The sequence below is a fragment of the Pempheris klunzingeri genome, chromosome 2 (genome assembly GCF_042242105.1).
Source record: "Pempheris klunzingeri isolate RE-2024b chromosome 2, fPemKlu1.hap1, whole genome shotgun sequence".
NCBI lineage: Eukaryota > Metazoa > Chordata > Actinopteri > Acropomatiformes > Pempheridae > Pempheris > Pempheris klunzingeri.
This window is the reverse complement of record NC_092013.1, coordinates 9,362,432-9,384,167: the sequence shown is the minus strand read 5'-3', so window position 1 is coordinate 9,384,167 and position 21,736 is coordinate 9,362,432. Positions and strand designations below refer to the sequence as shown.

The 21,736-nt window shown below is 43.3% G+C and overlaps 2 protein-coding genes across 3 annotated transcripts; one reads left to right on the top strand and one right to left on the bottom strand.

Moving 5' to 3' along the window:
- The first annotated feature begins 1,760 nt into the window (after positions 1-1,760).
- Positions 1,761-6,268, top strand: mmp19 (matrix metallopeptidase 19). Its single transcript, XM_070848775.1, has 9 exons — positions 1,761-1,853; positions 2,023-2,108; positions 2,289-2,419; positions 3,595-3,807; positions 3,891-4,136; positions 4,364-4,492; positions 4,983-5,147; positions 5,245-5,372; positions 5,573-6,268. The coding sequence occupies exons 1-9, from the start codon at positions 1,761-1,763 to the stop codon at positions 5,801-5,803; spliced, it is 1,422 nt and encodes a 473-aa protein (XP_070704876.1). The 3' UTR covers positions 5,804-6,268.
- Positions 6,269-6,659: 391 nt separating this feature from the next.
- Positions 6,660-20,006, bottom strand: LOC139214149 (transmembrane protein 198-like). 2 transcript variants are annotated; one of them, XM_070844912.1, is made up of 5 exons: positions 19,572-20,006; positions 9,590-9,830; positions 8,849-9,424; positions 7,827-7,975; positions 6,660-7,701 (listed from the first exon to the last, which is right to left on the bottom strand). In XM_070844912.1, exons 2-5 carry the CDS (start codon positions 9,741-9,743, stop codon positions 7,552-7,554), a joined length of 1,029 nt encoding a protein of 342 aa, XP_070701013.1. In that variant the 5' UTR covers positions 9,744-9,830; positions 19,572-20,006; the 3' UTR covers positions 6,660-7,551. The 2 variants fall into 2 exon arrangements, with proteins under 2 accessions (XP_070701013.1, XP_070701021.1); XM_070844920.1 differs by having other exon boundaries at positions 7,898-7,975.
- Between the last annotated feature and the right edge of the window lie 1,730 nt (positions 20,007-21,736).

Here is a 21,736-nt window from a genome sequence, read left to right as displayed (position 1 = left end):
TGCTGCAAACGTGATGCACAGCCAGACACCAGGTTCTGACAGTGTTCCTGAGGAATCTGAGCCCATTCTTCATGGCCAATAGCCCTTCTTCTTCTTCTTCTCCTAGGATTCCCTGATACTTGATTGAATCCATCTTGCCCTCCAAACGCTGCAGGTGTCCAGTGCCAGAAGAAGCAAAGCAGCCCCAGAGCATCACCGAGCCACCGCCATGTTTCACTGTTGGCAGGGTGTTCTTTTCAGCGTCTGCCTCATTCTTCCTCCTCCAGACAAACCTCTGATTCATAGACTCGAAAAGTTCCACTTTTGCTTCATCGTTCCACAGAACAGAGACCCAAAACTGGCTCATTTAAATGGTTTCGAGCTTATTAGAGCCGACTTGTCTTGTGCTTTTGGGCCAGTAGTGGTGAATGTCTTGGAGTTCGGGCATGGAGGCCTTCAGCGTTTAGTATGCGCCTTACTGTAGAAACTGAAACCTCAGCGCCTGCTGCCACCAAGTCTTGCTGCGGGTCTTTTGAAGTCACTCGCAGGTTTTTGGCCTCCTGCCTCCTCTGAGATCTGGTGGCAGCTGTTGATAGCTTCCTCTTTCTGCCACGTCCAGGTAGTGAAGCCAGTGCTCCTTGTTTGTGCAAGGCAATGATCTTCTCTCTGAACTTTTTAGACAATTCTCTTGACTTACATTTCTAACATGCAACCAAACGTCACTGTGAACAAACCTCTTGCCAGTCTGAGTATTTGATCTGGTCCATCTCACGCCTGATGAGACCCTTGATTAGTTGCATCAGAGGTGCTTGAAACAACACTTGATTTGCAAATGAGTGTTATTATGAGGGCTGCTACTCAGGGGGTTGAATAAGTTGGAGACTGCAGTCGTGCCAAGTGCCATTTTGTGTTGAATTTGGAGAAGCCACCTGCTGTGTTGAGCTATTTCAGTTGTTCTCTGAGTTGTTCATTGAACGCAATTGAAAGGTTGTAAATTTTGCCAATACACCTAATTTGCAATGGGGGTTGAATAATTTTAGGTGGATTGCAATCTGCTCCAAAACTTGATGGTTTCTTCCAGAATACACACTTCCACCAAATTTCATGAAAATGGGGTCAGTAGGTGACCTATTTGTTTCCGTTTGAAGCACAGATTGGTGCCTTAAAACATTTCAGATTGCAAAAGGAAATACTGTTGTTGACAACATGCAATAACATCCTGAACTTATATCTAATCTATTCTTGGTTACCTTTTTAATTATGAATCAACTGGTGTGTGAATTATAAATGTAAATTGGGAAAGATGGGACAGGTGTGGGGATGACAGGCACCGTCTGTGATACCTCCTTGCCCTCCATAACTGAACTGTGATACAGAGGACACACTGTTTTGCGTTAACAGCAGGGAGTGAACAAAAAGGCACTGACCCTGAGAGAATAATATGGGAATGTTGTAGTGAGTTTAGAGTTTTGTTCAGGGTGAATTACCTCCTCTCAGAGAGCTAAACAGTGTGAAAACCACTGCTGGAGCTCCTCGTCCTCTCTGAACAACTGTACACATATTGGCCCGAGGCCATCTGGCTGCTCCTGTGATCCTCATTCTTCAGCGATGGATCATCTTAGCCACAGGTCTGACTCATGCCCCGGGCTGGGTTAAAAACTGCTGGAGCGCTCGGAGAACAAACAGAGTCTGCTGTGGGACTCTGCCGGCCACTTCTCTCTGAACTCTGAGCATCAGCGCTGGATATTTCTGGACAGAAACCATTGATTAAAAACCAAAATATGAACTACACAGGACTGCTGCTGCTGCTGCTGCTCAACCTCGGTGGAGTTATTTGTGCAGCAGTGCAATGGCCAGCATTAAATGAAGCAAAGGTATGATGATATTTATTTGTGTCTATATATACAGTATGGAGTAGTCTTGCTGATGAGATAAGTCAAAAGCATCTTGTGAGTGTATGTTTCTAAAGAAATCAATGCAAACTAAATTTACAGTATTCTTTTAAGTGTGTGAGAGCTTCATTGTCTGCCTCTGTATTCTCAGGCCTATCTGAGGCAGTATGGCTACCTGAATGACCCCGCTGAACCACAGGACCCTCATCAACTGGAGCAGATCATGGAAGCTCTGAGGTAACACAAACTAGAGCCACAGGTAGCTGTTGGCAATGCATTAAAGTTGTAGCATTGGTTAGCTCTGTAAGAGGGTCTGTTGGAACGACAGATACAGAGGAGGAGGAGGAGGAGGATGAGAGCCGCCCTCCTTGCATTTTCAAATCAGTGTGCAGATGTCTGATCGCCTCTTGTCTGCAGGGTTTTCCAGAAGGTGAATGATCTGCCACCTACTGGAGAATTAGATGAAGCTACGCTGAATGTGATGAGACAGCCTCGCTGTGGCATGGAGGACTCCTTCAACAAGAAACATTACAAATACAGCGTGATGGGTGAGTCAAGAGGAAATCTGGATTCTCAGCAAGTAGTTTATATGTAATTTTTTGCTTTGAAGCTAGTTATGAATATGTCAACTTCTTAAACAGCAGAGGTTAACTAAGTTGTCCACGTGTCCCACAATGTGAACACCTTTTTACTGTGAGGCATGTTGTCACAAAATGACAAAATGATGTATAACTACCCTTAAAATAATATCAGTTTTCAGACTTTTTGAGTCCTTTAAAACTTTGGAGAACCCACTGGATCTCTAAAGGGAGCAGATTTCATCACTCTCACTATTCACTACTGCTGAAATGTTCCACTGTAGTTGCAGTGTTCAGTGCCTTATTTAAAAGGTGCCTGAAGTATTATGAGACCATTAGATGTGATCCTGGCCATGTGATGATAAAAACAAAGCAACTAGGAGACTAGAAATGACAAAACAATGTGATAAAGTTCCACATTACTCTTTCTTTTCTTAGCCAACTGACTGAATTTTATTTTGTTAAGAGTCAGGGTTTCTAAAGCCTACGGAGAGCTGACAAAATGTATTCTGGAAGAGATTTTAAAGATCATGAATCACTCCCACTGGAGAATAAACTGTCCTACACCTGTGCACACACACTGGGTGAAGCATTATCTGTTTGAGACCATTGTTGTAAGAATTGTTGAAGATAATCTTGTCCGTAGGCGGATCATGAGACAAAAAAAAGCCCCTCTGAAGTCCTAAATGATAAACTGATGGGATTAACTCTCATTTAAAATGTATCGTGATGGTTTGTTTCTTGTGACATCCTCAAAATGAATGTTTTGGCTACTCCTCTAGTTTTTCAGTAGGACTTTTGGGTCTCTGTCATTGACATGAATGACTAAGCAAAGCTAACTGCAACTTCACGCAGAGGCTCTGGCTTAAAGACCCTCTGAGGTAATCCACTCATGCTCTTAACAAAGGCCCAGAGGGACCAAAACATTGGTATGATCAATAAATTGTGATAGCTAGTAAGTAGTGTGCAGGAATCACAAAATTCAGTAAGACTCCATGCATCAGTACACGTCTGAGGAATCCGGTGCCTGTGTGAACACTGAAACAGGGTTTTCCTGCTGTAGTCATCCCTCCTGTCCATACTGTACACACAGCTAGTTTTGTTGTGGTGGCTTATATATAAAAAAAAGGATTCTTCTCTCGCAGGTCGTTGGAGAAAGAGAAGTCTGACCTACCGCATCTACAACTACACGCCTGACATGAAGAAGACGGACGTCAGGGCGGCCATCCGCTCTGCCTTCAAGTACTGGAGCGACGTGGCCGCTCTGACCTTCAGAGAGATCCACTATGGCAGAGCAGACATAAAGATCTCCTTCCATAAGAAAGACGGCTACTGCTCAGTCCCATTTGATGGACGTGGTGGGTTTTTTTTCTTTCACTGTGAAGCAAAACCTACTTTCCCTGCAACACGAACATAAACTGTTTATTTGTATCACCTGCAGGTCATGTGCTGGCCCACGCTGAGTCACCAGAATCTGGTATTGTCCATTTCGATGAGGATGAGTTCTGGACAGAGGGGACTTATTATGGTACTAATCTGCGTATTGTAGCTGCCCATGAAATCGGTCACGCCCTCGGCCTGGGCCACTCTCAGTTCAGGAGCTCTCTGATGGCTCCAGTCTACACTGGTTACCGTGCCAACTTCAGGCTGCATCCAGATGATATCGAAGGTATCCAGGCGTTATACGGTGAGCGACCACTGGTCAGGATTAGAGCTTTGGTATTCATTGTGAATTTGCCTGTGACTGGGCTGCATGCAACTGTCGAGCTGTTTTATTGCTTTGAATTGTGAGAGATCGGAGACACCTTACCCCCTGCTGGAATTAAAAAAAAAAAACATTATTCATGTAGTTTTCAAATGCCAAAGTAAGAACAGTATGCATTCATCCTAAAACTTGTAACTTCTCTTTTATAGGCAAACGAATCACCAGCACTATGGCGTCCAGTCCAGCGATCCCAGACAGCCTCGTTCCCACAGAAAGCAGCGGTGACTCTGAGAGCATCCCTGACCCCTGCACCGCCACACTGGACGCCATCATGCTGGGTGAGTTATAGATTAGCCCCACCTATGTGCACTGGAGCCTGCCTTTACATTAGATCACAATAGGCTGGATTCAAAGGGGACAGACAAAATAAACTCAAAATAGGAGTGTTTGTGGGCTAAAATGTAGTATTTTAACATGTACATATCTTGGTCTAAGCACTGCTGCTTCACAGCAAGAAGGTTCCAGGTTCAAACCTGCTGGTCGGCAGAAATGCCGTTTGCACTTTGAACCTTCTGTGTGGAGTTTGCATGTTCTCCTCGTGCTTGCGTGGGTTTCCTCTGGGTACTCCGGCCTCCTCCCACAGTCCAAAGACATGCAGGTTAGGTTAGCTGGTGATTGTGGTACGAGTTTGAGCATGAATCTCTATGTGTCGGCCCTGTGATTTACTGGTGACCAGTTCAGAGTCACCAGATTGGCTCCAGCCCCCCACGACCCTTAAGAATAAGCAGTGTAGACAATGAATGGATGGATATCTCTATGTTTAATCAGGTCCGTGGAGGAAAACCTTTGCTTTCAGTGGTGATTACATGTGGACCATCTCTGATCTGGGACACAACACACCAATAAAGATCAACAGGCTTTGGGGAGAACTTCCTGGAAACCTGGATGCCGCTGTGCACTCTCCAAGAACCAACAAGACATACTTTTTTAAAGGTACAGCTGTTGTCCAGTACTTGTGGCGTGCATGTGCTTCCTGTTTTCCAGCTGCAAGTCTTGTATGAATGTTGTTTTCTACTGTTTCTGGTCACAGGCAGTAAAGTGTGGAAGTATAGCAGGTTCATGCTGGACAATGGCTACCCCAAAGACATGAAACGGATCCCTCATAATGTCGATGCAGCCTTGTACCTGGAGAAGAACAAGAAGCTGATTTTTATCAAGGTATCTACAATCAAAACACCTGCAAGTAGTGACTGCATTAATCAATCAATCTTTATATATATAGCACCAATTCATAACAAAAAACTATCTCAAGACACTCTACATAAAAGAGCAGGTCTAGACCAAGCTCTTTCGTTAAAAGAGAGCCGAAGCTGAAATCCTCAGTTTTATTCCCATGTCTTTGCCGTCTGCCTGTGTAGGGTTCAGAGCACTGGCAGTGGGATGAGCTGAAGTACAACGACTTCACTTTCTACCCCAAACCGCTCTCCATGCTCTTCACCGGAGCGCCGTCCAGACCGGACGCAGCCTTCACCTGGACCAACGGCAAGGTCTTCTTCTTCAAGGGAGATGACTACTGGCGCGTGAACGAGCTGCTGAGAGTCGTCAAAGGATACCCACTGAGCAAGAAGGAGCGCTGGATGCGGTGCTAGAGGTCGACCATCAGGGGGCAGCAGGCACCAAGAGGTCTGCAGCAGGGGTGCTGGGTCCACTCCAGGGGCATTGACAACCAGGCAACCTCAACTAGCAGTGACTGATTGTGAGTCATCTTCTACCACCTTGAAATAAAACCTAATGTGAGGATTGACTTTAACCGAGCTACTCCTGCCCTCTGCAGCAGACTGATTTTTGTGAGGCGTAGTTCAAATGCGTTTTTGTGACTGCAAAAAATTATGTAAGCTTTTTGTATGATCTCAGGGAGAAATCGAGGGAGGCCTTCTGTTTTTCTCTCTAACATATGTGTTGAATTATGTCTTAATACTTTCAGCAAGATGTAATGTGATGATGGGAGTGTGCACTTTCTGCTCGGACATTTTGTTTAACAGATCGTGTAACACTTGTAAAGTGTGTTCAGTGCACTTTGTGTTCAGTGCACTTTCATCAGTCTGCGAATCACACTGGTCTGCGAGGAATCATGTGGCATAGATGTGTGTCCTGATTTTTTTAAAGTGAAAATGTAGCTTTTTCTACTATTAAATAAGACGATGTAAACAGTAAAACTGCCTTCTTGACTCCAGTTCCCTGTCACCAGAAAAGTGCTTTGACATTCCCTAAATAAAACATAGAAAAATATTTTAAGTTCACTGTGATGAAAGGCCCGTCTGTCCTGCACTGTGTTGTCTGGGAAAAAAAAAAAAAAAAAACATGGCACCATGGCAACCCCAACCAGTTGCCGAGTAGGAAATCCTCCCAATGACCTCTTTATTGCCTAAAAATCTGTTGAGTAATGCTGCCAGTGTTGCTAGGAGCCCCAAAGAGACAGACAATATAATTTATGTGACTCAAAACTGCTTTTTTATCAAACAAATTTATTTATCTTTGAAATTTCTATCAACAGGTATGTACAGGTTCAGGTAACAAGTGCATTGTTCCTGCAAAATTCAAACAAACTGGATAATTATTTAAAAATCTACAAATTAACAACAAACATGCTTTGTTTTTTGTCCTTTTTTCTGTCAACACTATCATGTACTTGGTCATTATATAAATTAAATTATAAAAAGTTGACTCCATAAACGTACACATCAGTCTAAATCTGTCACCTACTGCGTTCTGACAGGAGCTACACTCGAGAAATAAAAAAACAAAGTCACAGAATTAGTGCCGCTGGAAAAGATCCTGCTAAAAACTCACGTCACACTCCATCTACATGCCATGTTTTACTCTCTCACCACACTCCATCTAAAAAAATACACAAGATAAGTCATTTCAACGATAAAAGTTCCACAAATCCTACGATCAGACAGTTAACCGTTAAGACAGGTTTTAGCACAACACTTCATGGCGATGATTAACGTTTTACGTACAGTACATGTAATGTCAAGCAAACCGCTTTGTGACGTTCACATCCAAAGACAGAAAAACAGTTATTTGAGGCTCGTACTTGCTGTTAATGTATTTAATACATGATGAGAGGAAATGGAGGACCTTACTTTGTTAGTATCTGGCTTCAAGTGTCTCTCTGAGAAACACAGTGGTTATAGTTTTCACCGAACGCCTCTTTTTTCTTTGCTAAAAAAAAAAAGCAGCATTCTCTTCTCCTTCTGGGACTGACGCACTGATAGGAAGACATCCTCCTCACTCCAAATCAGTTCAGAGGCAGAATAAGAGTGGAGCAGTTTGCGTGTTCTACTCTACGTTAGGAAGACCGAGCACCGTCCCTTCTTCATATCTGCATTGCTCAGACCCTGACCACAGGGGTTGTAGCCGTGAGGGGAACCGTGGACCCGGTGTCGTAGTCCAAGTCGATCATGGTGTGGTTGGCGGTGCCCAGGCTGCTAAGGGAAGTGCCTGTGCCCATTTGTCTGTCCCGCAGACTTTGCAGGTAGCTCTGCGAAGGACAAGACAGGGAGGGGTGAGTGAGTACGTGAAAACAGAGGGGTCAACTCGACAAGGATTTTATTTGTGGCATCAGTATCAGCATCTACAGCACACGCCATGTTGGGTGACACTGACCGGTGCCAGTAGATCCCCAGCGTAACGTTTGACTGGGGTGGGTTTACGGCGGTACGTGCCTTCCTGCCCACCTGCCTGCTGTCGCTTCTTGGCATCCTTCTCTCGGATCCGCATCAGCTGGACTCTCTTCTGTCTCCGACTGATGACAACTACGAAGAGAAAGGGAATCAAAGGCAACTTTTAAACGTTTTATCATTAAGCAAATTACAGTCAGTCTGAGCAAACTATGTGATGCAGAGCCAGTAGAAATGATTTGTGTAAAATAGTCTTCAAAACACCTAAATGGAAGTTTTGCACATAAGAGGATGAAAGTAAAAATTCTTCACTCGCAAACTTAAATGATATTTAATCATCTTTATTTAGCTACGTGTAAAATTTTTTAAATACTCAGTCTTGTGTATCAGTGCTCATGATCAAAACTATGTTCAGAATAGGATCATTTTAGCCTTTTCTTTGCATTGAATGTTGGGTTTTGCATTTATCAGGGTTGAAATTAATTTCAACAGTTTAGTTTGCAATAACTTTCAAAGCATCTTTATGATTGCACTGTGTGGCACAAACTACAGATTCTATTTTCTGGTTCAGGTTTTCCTTTTCTTTCCCTATTTATGTTTATGTATCATAAATGATAATAGTTCATTTTACTTATTAATTACTTGGGAAGATATTGGGGGTTTCACAAAAACATATTAAAATCACATAGAATTGTTGCTGAATAATATACCACTAAGAACATTTTATGACTTTTAAATGCAAACAAACAAAAGGGGCAGATATGGGGTAAATCCATGTCTCCCATACATATATGTAATTCATCATGTAATCACTTGAGAGTGGCCTTTAAATACTTAAATACTACATGCTTCAAGTGGGAGGAAGTCGCTCGAGAGAGCCGTTTTACTCCTCCTCCTCCACTGGCTTTTATTCTACATTCTTAAGTTTAATTCTTATAAGTCGGACATAAATTCGGGCCTGCTGACAACCGAACTTGGACTCGAAGCGTGACGACATTTTCTCCTTACCCTCAGTGTGCGAGAAGCTGTCATCAGTCAGTTTCCACTGGACCAGTACTCCTATGAGGCTGAGGGCGGGCCAGATGCCCAGAATGACCCAGCTGTACCAGCAGAGAGGAGGCCCGGATGTGAGGCGCAAGCATTCATACACGTGTGTGGCCAACGCCAGCATCTCCACAAAGTAATCAGCACACACAGTCATGATAGCTGCCCCGAACACTGCCGTGGAGAGTATGGTGAACAGCTTTTGCCACTGCAGTGTCAGCACGGCGAACAGCATGCCCGTTCCCAGAAGTGCGCCCAGCGGGACCCAGACTGTGGTTGGAGTGTAGAACTGGTGAGTGACCAGCAGGGCGGCGAGAGCCAGCAGGAGGCCCAGCAGCAGGCCGGTCATGAAGAGGCCGACGCTTCGCACCAGCATGGTGACCAGGCCGCACAGCAGGCCGATACCGAGGCCGATGCCCGCGCTGGCCTCCACGCTCAGCTGCGTGTCCAGCACATGCTCCTTGTGGCACAGCAAGAAGATGATGACGGAGCCGAACATCAGACCAGACAGGAACATGACAGCCTTGAAACAGCGGTAACCTGGACGCAGAGAGACAAGAGATATGAATCCCAAATTTTAAACACGAAACAGAAGATACCTACTTGCAACATCAATTGAAAATGGAGGTAAGTTTACAGTTATACGTCATCCCGAGAACATTGAAACATTGAAAACAAGGTCTGCGAGGCGGCAGGGATCCTCACCAAAGAAGCAGTAAATGATGCCAAAGAGGCAACACATGGAGCAGATGACGGCAGGGATGACATCATACTTCCTCTCTATCTCCAAACTGCAGGCGTCGACCTCGGCCGTGCCTGCCCCGGCCCCCTCAGAGCTCGGCCCAGTGGGATCCGCCATTCTGGGTGAATGTGGGAGGCTGAAGTTCAGGACAAGGGTTGAACTTCTGGTGGCGTTATCTCAAGTCCATCTGAGCAGGTTTGGTGACTGTAAGAGAGGAGAAAATGTTGACCATGTGACTGAATCTCCGCCTAGTTAAAAAAAAGAAAAATCAAACAGCTTCATCCTGATCAATGCAGAGAAGTGGCTAAATGTGAAGTGTGAAATCTTCAGGTCAACTGCGACTTCTTCCTCGCTGCTGTGTATGTGCAGCTGTCAACTCGACACACAAAGCTATGCAACTCTGCGGCCCTGTGTGCTCCGGGCACAAGCAGCTCATTCGCTCACTATAACCCCTGTGGAGATCTGTTCCCCTCGAACCGCTGTGGTCGAGAACAGAGAGCGGTCAGTCATCAGAGACGATTAATTGGCTTGACTTTTAGTTTTTAACAATATTAAAATAATCTAATTTCATCTGCCCTTTTAAAATCACACAGGAAGGAGAGGAGAACCAAGTAACTAACTTGGTTTCATGGTAAATGAGCTATTTTTATTTTTCACTTTTATTCAAGTGCATTTCTTAAGTGTATGTTTAAGTCCGTTAAATGAGCAGTGTAAAATCAGTTAATTGATAACTTTATTATCAAAACAACCAGTGGTCAAAAGTTACCACCCTGTGAAAACCATGCACCTTTAGCTCCGAGCAACAGCCCTGTTTTCAGCTCTGTGACTATACATTTAATGCATTTTTAAATCATTGGTTTACCATATGAAGTCAGAACATTTTCTTCATGCCGCCCAAAGAAGTTCCCTGAACAGCTACAAGGGTATATGTTAAAATGCAGTCTATAATGGCATGCAGCCCACCTCTTTATCTAATTGTATGCAAAACTGGTGCTTTACATTTCACTTCCACCTACTAATTTCTAGGAGGCACTGCAGCTCCTGAAAAATGATATATGATATTTAAGCTGGCAGGCCTGCAGAGAGCCACAGAGGGCTGCAGCGGGGCGAGAGGCTGATGGGCGGACTGCTCTTTCTGAGGCTGCTGGCAGACCTCCTGTATGATCTCACAACAGCTGAGATCCGATTACAGCTCACTCACATTTTCTACTTCAGACAAATAGTCAGGAAACTCTTAATGCTTCTTCCCAGATCTTCCTCTTTTCGCCCCGTCTATCTGCCACCTCTGCCTCTTCACCAGGATCTTTCCCCTCCTTAAATGAAATCTATTTTCTCTTTGGCATTGGTTTCGCCCTTTTCACAGACACAAGGCTGTGTAATTTATATGTCCTGCCTATGAGTGACTTTACATGGAAAAAATGAGAGCCCGTTGGAAAGTTTTCTCTTCTGCTTCAGTCACATGCAGTTCTTCAGTGCCTCTCTCTCTCTTTCTGCTTTCCATCAATGAAAACTGCAATGCTTCATTTCTTTGCTGAGGCACAACATTTTGGAAAAACTATGTTTATGTGGCCAGTTAAAGTCTGAAAACTAAGGTTAAGGAGTAAGATTTGTGTGAACTAAGATAATATGTACATTTATGTAAACATAGTTGATGCGAGTGCAGTAATGTCGTTAAATATATAAATATATATAAAAAAATATCTCAATCTGCAATATCTATCGATTTATCATTTTCAATACTGTGCAACAAATGTAACTTTTCTGCTTCTTAAATGTGTTGTTCTTGTGCTCCAATGATGAAAAGGGTGGATGAATAAAGGTTGGTTGGCTGGAAAAAATGTCTAAAGTAAACACGAAAACAAATGTCTGAAGTAACAGAGAAAAAATGATGGGATATTTCATAAGACAAGAAAATACTGAATAGAACGAGACAGAACCAAAATAATATCTGAGTTTTCTAGCACACTGAGCACTGCCGGGGGGCTCTCTGTAAACAATCAAGGATATCATCTTCACATCAACACCAGCCGACTTAAAATGAAGAGCCAAACTCTCCTGTGGGATGATATGAAAACTAAACGCACGACGGCTCTGCGGTCAGCGCTGTCGCCTTAAAGCAAGAGGGTTTAGACGCTGCAGCTGGCTGAGTGTTTTCTGTGTGGAGTTCTCAAATGTTTTCTTCACATCTGTCAGGGTTACCTCAATGTCCTCAGACACTCAGGTTGAATTTCCACATGAATAGGAGAGTCAGTGTGATTGTGTTAATGTTTTGTGACAGACTGGTGTCCCATGCCCACTGAGCGAGGACTCCAGCCCCCATGTGACAGGATAAGAGGTTAGAATATGGACTGACGGCCACAGGAACCTCATTGTTGTGGGCTTTTGTTTTGATCTTTGGTGATGTGTCTCTACGTGTTGGCTTTGATCATATGAGAAGAGGAGGTTTTTTTTATGTTACAATGTGGAACTGTTAAGTTATTAATAGACACAAGAACTGAACCAACAAACTTCTCACTTAGTCCAACTTCCTGTCGTTATCTGCTGTTGGTTTGCCTCCCAGAGCATTTTGCTCGGGTCGCCCTTTGTCCAGTATGACAGAAGCGCAGCAAAAGGCCACCTGGTTGGTTTGGATTTGAAACACCTGCACAAGCCAGCTTCCTGCAAACAGCTCCACTTTGGGACTGACTCTACTCAGTAGCCTTTCCTCCATTTACCGTTGGCCGTTTTTAAACTGCCGGCCCTGTGAGAAATGTGAAACTTTAACACAAATGAGTGACTAACAAACGATCTCATGAGCTTTTGTAGGAGGCAACAGATACTGTCTATGTTACAGGTTATGTAAAGATAATTGACTAAATCTCCACTTCAGTGAAACAAAGGTCTTTTTCAAGCTCATCTAATCTCTTTCTATCTTCTATCCATCTATTTAGTATCAAGACAAAAAAATTGATTTAATTTTTCAGAATTTGCCATAAATTCCCCTATTGCATCTTGTGGGCCAATACTTTGAATGAATGTTTTGTTGTCAGCTTAATGAATTTAGTTAAACTATGAGAACCAATTCTAGTAGAAAATAATTAAGGCCTCCTTTCTACAACATATCATATTTGGCTACTGTTGAAGATTATTTTCTAACTGGAAAAACAACTTTACCTAGTAACGCTAACACTATGAGTGTGAACTAGTTCATATTTCATCACCTTTTTCTGAGTAATTTACTTAACTCGACATGCAAGCCCATGTACACTCCCATGTCTCTGGCTCATGTTACCCCTCCATGAGTCACAATGGTGTCCTATGTCTAGCAAGCTTGGAAGTCCTTGCTGCTGTGGGAGAATGGAGCCATTATGGGGCAAAACAAAGACTCTGAGGCCCATGCTGTGACCTCTAGTGGCACTCAGAGGAAACCATGCGGACAAAAAGGAGACCACATAAAGATGGCTGAGAGCACCAAGGAGACTGGTAGATCCCGAGTGTTTGCTTTAAGTTGGGTGCCAAGCATTTGCCTTCAGAGGGCTGGTGAGTGACAGAGGAAACTAGAAGCAGAACTATCTATCTTAATGGCTGAATTCTCTGGAGGCCCAAAAACCTCCCAAAGTTTCCTAGCTGAATTTTCTACAAGCCTAAGTTGCCTGGCAACTAATTCAATACAAGTTAACGACACTAAGGGTCTTCAGCTATCGGCTCTGTGAGGCTGCTGACATCAACATGTTCACAGTGACAGTGCTATTAACCAGCTACATCTTTTAAACGTTAGCCTCTTAGCTGACTAAAATCAACCAGTTACCACTGTACACAACGTACAGCTCAGCTCATGCTAATGGAAATGTTGTTATTTCAGGTTTTTGGTCCTAAAGCAAAAGGATTGGAAAAATTAAATCTTACTCCTAACGACAGCATGTCATGTTAGATGAAAAGCCAGAGGATCAACAAAGCTATTAGAATGTGGCCTCTATGGAGTTTCAATATTGGTGGCAAATTTCACTGCAATCCATCAAAACATCAACAAAATATTTCACTCAAAAACAAGATTGCCATCCTCATGATGGTACTAGAGGAAAAGTCTGAGGATCGTCAAAGTCAATAGGATTCATCCTCTGAGGAGCAATAATGACTGTACACAATTTTATGGAAATCTATGCAATTGTTGAAGCACTTCAAGCTGTGGGCCAACAGTGTGGCCATTAGAGGCTTCAAATACTGTATTTGAAAAGTTAGAACCACAAAAAGCAAACCTAAAAAAAGGTCTCCAGAAGTATCACTTCCATTTACTTCAGAGACAGTAGGTGGGAACTGTGAATCAACACACAATAAGCATCAGCTGCTGATTAACTATTGTGTTGTCCTTGAAACAGAAATTTGCCCAAGAGTACCCCCCCCCACCACCAAACAAACACTGCAGGGGGCTGAGCAGCGCAGATTTGAGTGCTCAGCTGCTGAGAAGCAGGCAGGGCCGACTTTAAGTTCCCCACATAGCTAATTTGGGTGTGTTTAATGAAGGGGAGGGCGTGTGCGATCACAGCCAAGGATTCTGCAAGTGCTCATCCAACTTGATGGCCAGGGCCAGCTGAGAGGCTAAAAACCTGCAGTGTTATGACTTGGCTGTCTGACAGCTTCACTCTACGAAGAATGTGAGATGCACCGGGGTCTGCGCTGTGCAGTTACAGCCATAAATCATGCCCGCCTCAGCTGGACACCCCGACCAGCTGAAAGACCGATGGAGTCTAGACAACAGGAACCATGGGAATAAAGCTAACTGTCACTGTGGGGGTCATGAAATGGATGCCATATTGTGCTAAGCATTAAACTGGATAAACATGGATAAACGTATGTTCATCCTCACAATAACATCTGCTTTCACTTTGGATCATATTGAGAAGGCATCATATAGGTACTAGTGAGCTTCCTGTCTCCTCTTAGCAGGAAGCTGAGGACCAAATGAGGAAGTGGAACATCAGGTTTCAGCAGGAACTGACCCTTGTGTTCGTGACACGGAGCAGAGACGGGAACAAAAAGCTGGATCATCAACACTGAAACATAATTTCACTTTAATAATAAAAAGGTGTTGCTGGGATCTTGGGACTGAGATGGGGGGCACGGGGCAGCTAGCTAGGACTCTGTACGGCTAAGGAGGTTAGCCTCGCCAATACAAATAACTGGACCTGAGCAATTTAACCATTCTAGGGAAAGAGCAGGCAAGGCTGCATTTCAGTATGATGAAAATAAGCTTGTAATCCGTCTATCTTGAGGGTTAATCTACATGTAAGAGTTGCCACTGTGTCACCACCACGATTCGATTACATGACTGAAACTGTTTCAGCACAGTCTTTGTGCGCGGCAGCTACTGTTGTAATGCTGTAACAACTTGCATAATGAACAAAGCACCACATGATAGTCAGTTCAGACTCTTTTTCCAGACTTTGAATGCTCAGGGGATTTGTACTTCTTTATTCTTAGACTCCGGGTCTGAGCTCCATGCAGCCACACTTGCCAAACAATGATACACTAATCACAAATGTGCAACAATTTAGTCCGAAGAATTTTGTCAAATTTAGTCAAAAGTCAAGCAGGCTTTATATCAACTAGTCAACCCCTGCCAGTGCCACACGTCTCCGCTGTCACATTCACCACATTCCTGTCATTCTTATTTTGCAGCAGGTGAGAGCTCTCAGCCACGTTCAGACCTTTATTTTTTAATCCAGGTTTATCTTTCCCCACTCACACTTCCTCACAGCTGAAAAACTACACACACAACAAGACACACACACACACACGCAAATAAACACAGCAATAAAACTAGAGCATTATTGTAGATGTTTGATATATTAACTTGAGCTCTAGTTTTAAACCTTTCCAGAGTGCATGACACAGGCAAATCCACTGTGTTTTAAAGCTCTATTGTGCCACGTGCACACTGCAAAGTTGACTACATGATGTGACCCATGGGATACTTTGCATGTACAAAAATCAAATGAACATGCGTCTCTGACAACGTTTGCATGTGGCTTAAGCTACTGCTTTTTTAGGGCCAAGTGTGATCAGGAACAACATCAACAGGGATCATTTCCCCCTGTGCAGACCAGGGATGTAACTGTACCGTGTCTACCTACTCAGGTCTGAGGCCGTCTTCCCAAGACGGTCTTTTCCTGGTGATCAGCTGCATTTACCATTACCAATACACAGGTTTCACTGCAGCTCTCTGACAACACAGACACTGAAATGTGCACTGTGTGCAACAGATCTTTCTTGAACCAAAAAATATGAAGAAAAAAATGCCTAATTTTAATCCACATATTTGTGACCTCAGATTCTCCAATTTAATGCAAAACTATTTTGCTTCCCAAAACAACCCAACCAAAAGCGTTTTGCACATAGCTCCTGGATCCTTCCTGGCTCCTGGATCCTTCTCACGACCCAGAGTTACAACAACTCACAACATTTTTGCAATATTTGGCACAACTGGCAGACGGCACAACTGGCAATATCATGTCAGTGACAATGTCAGTCAGGACCTCACTGTTTGTTGTAGGACTTTAACTGATGCCTCCTATCATTAAATAATTTCCTGCCATACGATTGTATTGTAATTCTCACTGCCAAAAAATGTGTCCTCTGGCCATTAACCCCAATAACGCTCACTTGTAGCGATATTTTAATAGTATACTACTTCATTTTCCCCTCCTAATCTCTCAATCTCATGCCTGCCTGACTTTAGTCTAAACAATAGAGGCCTTTCAATTTAAGACTGCGGAGAGCTACTTATAAAGAGGCATGAAAACAGATCAGAAACACAACGAGGCGGCTTTGAAGTGAGTCACATGGCAATGGCACACGTGTGTATACTGTATATTATAAACACACATGGTAAAATCCGAGGTATGGACTAAACTCCAACCACTAAGTTAACACACAATGCGCCAGTAAGTTGGGAGTCGTGATCCAGCAGCAGAGGAGGGATCCTACAGCGAGCACAGCAAGGAGGGGCAGCTCCACAACGCTCTATTAGGGGTTTGTGGTGGAGAGCAGCATTTAGTAGGCGGTGTGGTGGAGTCTGATGTCCACATGTTAGCGAGGGCATGACAGCATGGCGCTGTGTATGAGATAATATATGCACTAGGTTGGCGTGGAGAGCCTAGGCGCAACCACCCATCGTCCAGACGTGTCCTTGAGCACTACGCCAACACCCGACCACCTCCAAGAATGTCCTGCCCTCCGTATGAAGTCGAGCTGAGGGGAGTTTCACTGGAGTATATATTAGGGTAGATTAAAACTTTGTAAAGCTCCTGGCGTAGAGGGAGCAGAGTTGCTTTGGCACCCTGCCAAAGTAAAATCAAATAGGCCACTGATTGAATTGTGATCATTTGTAGACAGATTTGCTATAGCAGCGGACGGGGAGTGAGCACAGTGGTGGTAGTGGTGGTTCAGACCTCCGTGCAGTGCCTATATATGTCTGCAGCACTTCCACTGCAGCTCTGTCATTTAGAGCAGCCATTTAACCCTCTTTGTCAAATTCCAGTCGACAATAATTGTACCTCCTACAGCGATCTCACGGGCCTAAAATATCACGTGTGTCCTTCATTTTCCAAGCCGACCCAACACCCCTCTCATGTCACGAGTATAACCAATGTTTAAAGTGCTAAAAGTAGCCTATGGATGGATGTTTTTCAAAATGACTGGTATCAGTTTTTATGTGGTTTGCATGTGACAATGGGGGGTTTTCTTGCATCCAGGAATCTCCAAATCCTCCAATCGCTGAGTCTTACACAGGCTGCTCTCAAGCCATGCTTTAGTTCATCTTTTAAGAGGTAAAACCAAGACACCATCTATGGCATAAAAACATCCATGGTCGGGTAATTACAAAATGATTTAAACAATTTACAAAAACTTTCCTAGAAGAGGAGAAAGGTAGAGAGAAGAGTCGCCTTCCTATTAAATGAGTCACAGCAATGAGTCTTGTGCAGACTGTACAGCACATTGCTTCCTTAACACTGCACTTATTCATAATGATAGAGTCGCTCCAGTGCTCAGTCTTGTCCATGTGCTGCGCATATGAACAGATGCAGGAGGCCTGAGCATGCCACTTGACAGAGTGGGGGAGCTCACCCAACAACTCTGAAGAGGTCAGCACAGGAAATCAGCATTACTAAACAATGTCAATATGAAACTACATTTGTGACAGCTTCGATCTTAAATCATGTCCCGACAGACGATAACAACAACAGAGGAGAATATTCATGAGTCTGTCATGATTCAATACTGAATATTCACTATATCAAACCGCTGAATAAATGACTGTGTAAATGCATTGTGTTTTTAAGTAACCACAAGTTGATGGTTCCAAATTTCGAATTTATGCTCTGCCTCTTTAGCCAAAGAAAGTAAAGTAAACTAAAAGAAAAAAAACATTAAGAGTAAGAACTGTGTACTTTACTTTGATTTTGTACAATGAAACTCAAGAGTTTGGGACTGTATATGTAGAGATGGCTGGCAAGGCAGTGCGTTAATTGGAAGAGTAAACCTTAGCCTATGGCCCTGTTGTCTTAAGGGGAAAAAAAGACTGCTTGTGTTTAAAGAAGAAAGCAGATCCAAACGCAGCAATTACCCAAACTTCAAATTAAAGCGTACCCTCATAAAATGGGAATTTCTACTTTGCCTTGCAGGTCAGTTGCTCTTCCTGTGGATACTCTCTCCTGAAAACTGCCTACAGTAGCCTATATAAAGTTCAGCGTTCAATGGTCTAAGTGTAATTTAATTATGCATGTTTAAATCGCTGAAGATATGAGAAGTCAGCACGGTGTTAACATATTCTAATAACAAACACAAGACAAAAGTGAGATCCTTGCATTCATGCTAATTAAAAAGGCACCGTGCAAAACAACATGTGCAGTCCAACTTTCATCAACCCCTGCTCCTCATGCTCCCTTTCCTGCCTTCTCTTTTTCACCGAAGCAGGGAAGGGCTTCCTCTTTGCCGTTTCAAAGGGGCACAACCATCTGGTGCAGGCTGACAGAGTAGGTCAAGTAGATAGATTTGGGGAGGGGTGGGGGGGTCGGCGCACTGAGGGGGTGCAACTACAGACTGCACTCCCCAGTAAAGACAGGACCTGTAGGCTGTCATCACACTGCCCAGAAAACCAAGAGGCACTCCCACCCTGGATCACACAACAGAACCACAGGGCCGGGGCTTTTAGCACGCTACGTGGGCCATAAAAAGACATAAAATGTTTGCTTTATAAGATGATGGATATTTCCATTTAGTTGTGCTCCTGCATATGTGTGATCATGGAGAATAACTATATACAAATTATGTTTCTCAAAGTGTTCTGACTTGTTAAACAACCATATACCTTGATTTAAATGTAACTAATCACAAATCAGTATTGATCTTTTATTTTAGTTCAGAGCTGTGAGCTGCTTACCATCTTCCACTTCTGCATAACTAACTTCAAACCCTAATTTTGTAAGCCAGTATTGATTAAAGCACAGTGCAGAGGGGTTTTAGTCTACTTGTTTGGTTCAGTGCACACCAATACAGCCTTTACCATCCTGGATCATTATGTCTTTGTGTTGAAAGGCTGAAGGAAAAGTTGCATTATGTGCCTCAAGTGTACTATGCTTTAAAAAAAAAAAAAAAAGAGGGGGAGCAGCCATGGATGCAGCCTGGCTTGCTACGTGTTACTACAAACATTTCCAGCTGTAGAGTTTGGGAGTGATCAGTCAGAGTCTGAGGTGGACCCGCTCCACTATGATCAATCATCATCGGTAATGAAATACGCTGCTATTGTTTCCAATGACAGTCTGGAGTTAACTGAATTCAAATGTGCACTGGCAAGAGAACACAGACAACCAAACCTCGGGGTGTAAAACGAAGAGTAACGCAGTGATGTAGATGTGCAACTCACAAAACCCGTATTTTCATTGAGTAAAAGTGTTTTTAAAAACTTACCGATGAGCCCTAGTGTTCGGCGGCTGTAGCGTTAACTTCTCTTTGACAATCAGCCCTGTCAAACAGGAAAAACTCCCCACCATTCACAAACACAAAAGCGGCGGCAGCGTACCAGGGAAAACCGGTTTTCCCCAACTTCTCCCTTGACTTTTTTTTTTTCAAAACTCACAGGCTGAACTATACCGACGACTGCGGCATCGTTTTGTTCTTTCCTCTGCCTCATGCAAATGTTTTAAAGACGCTAAACTACGCTAGCTGGGGGTTAGCTAGTCTCCATTCTCCCTTTACTCAGCCGGGGAACTTCGTTAAGTTAACCTCACTAAACCGACCGTAGTGAAGCTCCAGTCTGTGACTCCACACCAAAAAAAAAGTCCACCTCTCTGGAAAATCTGAACGATCCTCCCTCACACGCCTCCCCTTCTCCGCTGAAGTAAATGGCACTTAAAAAAAAACAAAGGAGGAAAAAGTTTTTTCCCTCCGGGACGATCCCCTCTCTGTCTCCATCCAGCGTCTCGGTTGGTCCGTTGGAGAGGCAAGCCGGGAGGGAGGGAGGAGGTGTGGGGGAGCAGCAACAGATGAGGTCGCAGCTTGAAAGAGCTAGCTAGCTACACCTGGGGCTATGTAACATACTCATTCAATTAATGGGTGTTTTTTTGATGATTTTTTACACTCATTAGGATGTAGAATAAATAATTATGTACTGATATAAGTTAGAAGAGTCAGTCTACATCAAAACGTGTCACATAACATGGTGTTTTCCTCATAAATTTAAATCCACTGACAGATTAACAGCTGGATCTGACGCCAACGGCCAACGTCGCCGCCATACTGGAAGAATTAGAAAAAATAGACAAAGTTCTGAATAAAATGAACTCCATGTAGATCATGAACCATAAATATGATCCTTATGTAGATGAAATTGCTGAGAAATTACAAAATTGTGGTGTTTTTTGCTCACAAGAAAACGCAGCGCCCATTTTCCTCTAGTGTTTACAGGCCAGTCTTACCCGTCCAATATGTCGGCAAGGTGAAGCTTTGAATGTTTGGCTGAAACAGTTAACATCGCATACAATAACACACTTTAAAGAATAAAGAATGATGGTGGATTCATTTTACTGATTTAAAACTTCTGTAACTTTTTTCACTTTCCAATAAGGCACAATTTAAAATGGTCCATAAGTTGTAATTTATGGCTTTATTAATAACTAATAAATCATTTCTGAATGCTTTTTAGAGCACTTAAACCAATAAGGCAACATTTTGGGTTGCCAGATTTATCCCCCTCCTGCAGGTCACTTTTTGTGCTCAGTTTATTGAGTAAACAACTCAAAAGGACCTCTGACCTTCTCGAAATGTGCTGCACAGCTTCGAAGCCAAAATCCAATTATAGAGTTATTCAATTAATTTAACTTTATTTTACTAAGATAATCCACTCACAGTAAGGATGTTACTTTCTATGGAGCCTTGGGTAGGCCTACACATATTTGAAACTAACACAGACAATTAAAACTCATTGATTTAATAACATGCACAACATACAAAACTGTCAGTACTCAGCGTTTGATGAGTGAAGACAGTGACTAGTGTTCGAATGCTGAAGGGCAGACAAGTTGTATATATTGCAGGCCTGTTCATTCTCTTCTCCTTTCTCTATTCATACAGTTACACACTGAAGACGGTTGGGAATTTGCGGTGTCCAAAGAGAAAGAACGGGTGAGAGGACCCAGTGGACTGTACTGGTACATTCAGAGGGAAATGAGCTACAGCTGGCAGTGCTGACACCGAAGTGGGGCCACTCATTCTCACCACAGGGTGTACCAGATGAGGGGGTGGTGGTGATTGTGTTTGTACCAGAGATGGGGTCTTATTTATTTATAGCCACATCCATAGACTGTATGGGTACCGCACTAACAGCACAACAACTACACCCACAGGTGTTCTTTGTTACCATTTGCAGTATATTCACCCCCTATATTTGCATATGGAGATCATCTGTTCAGTCGGGTTTGACTTCCTGACAGATAATTACTTGGCATTGCTTGCAGGTTTCCCAATTCCAATGCGTCAGAATGCCTCAGCGCTTTCAGTATTCACTGGCACATTATTTTACGTAACACCTGTGAATGCATTTCCAGGATTTAGCAATAGCAACTGAACCATTTTTG

Coding starts and splice junctions, on each gene's coding strand:
- LOC139214149 (XM_070844912.1), bottom strand. CDS start 9,743: ATGGCGGATCCCACTGGGCCGAGCTCTGAGGGGGCCGGGGCAGGCACG. Junction 7,976..8,848: donor CAGCTTCTCGCACACTGAGG/GTAAGGAGAAAA, acceptor TTCTCTTCGTAG/TTGTCATCAGTCGGAGACAG. Junction 7,702..7,826: donor CTGGGGATCTACTGGCACCG/GTCAGTGTCACC, acceptor TGTCCTTCGCAG/AGCTACCTGCAAAGTCTGCG.
- mmp19 (XM_070848775.1), top strand. CDS start 1,761: ATGAACTACACAGGACTGCTGCTGCTGCTGCTGCTCAACCTCGGTGGA. Junction 4,137..4,363: donor AGGTATCCAGGCGTTATACG/GTGAGCGACCAC, acceptor TCTCTTTTATAG/GCAAACGAATCACCAGCACT. Junction 5,148..5,244: donor CAAGACATACTTTTTTAAAG/GTACAGCTGTTG, acceptor TTCTGGTCACAG/GCAGTAAAGTGTGGAAGTAT.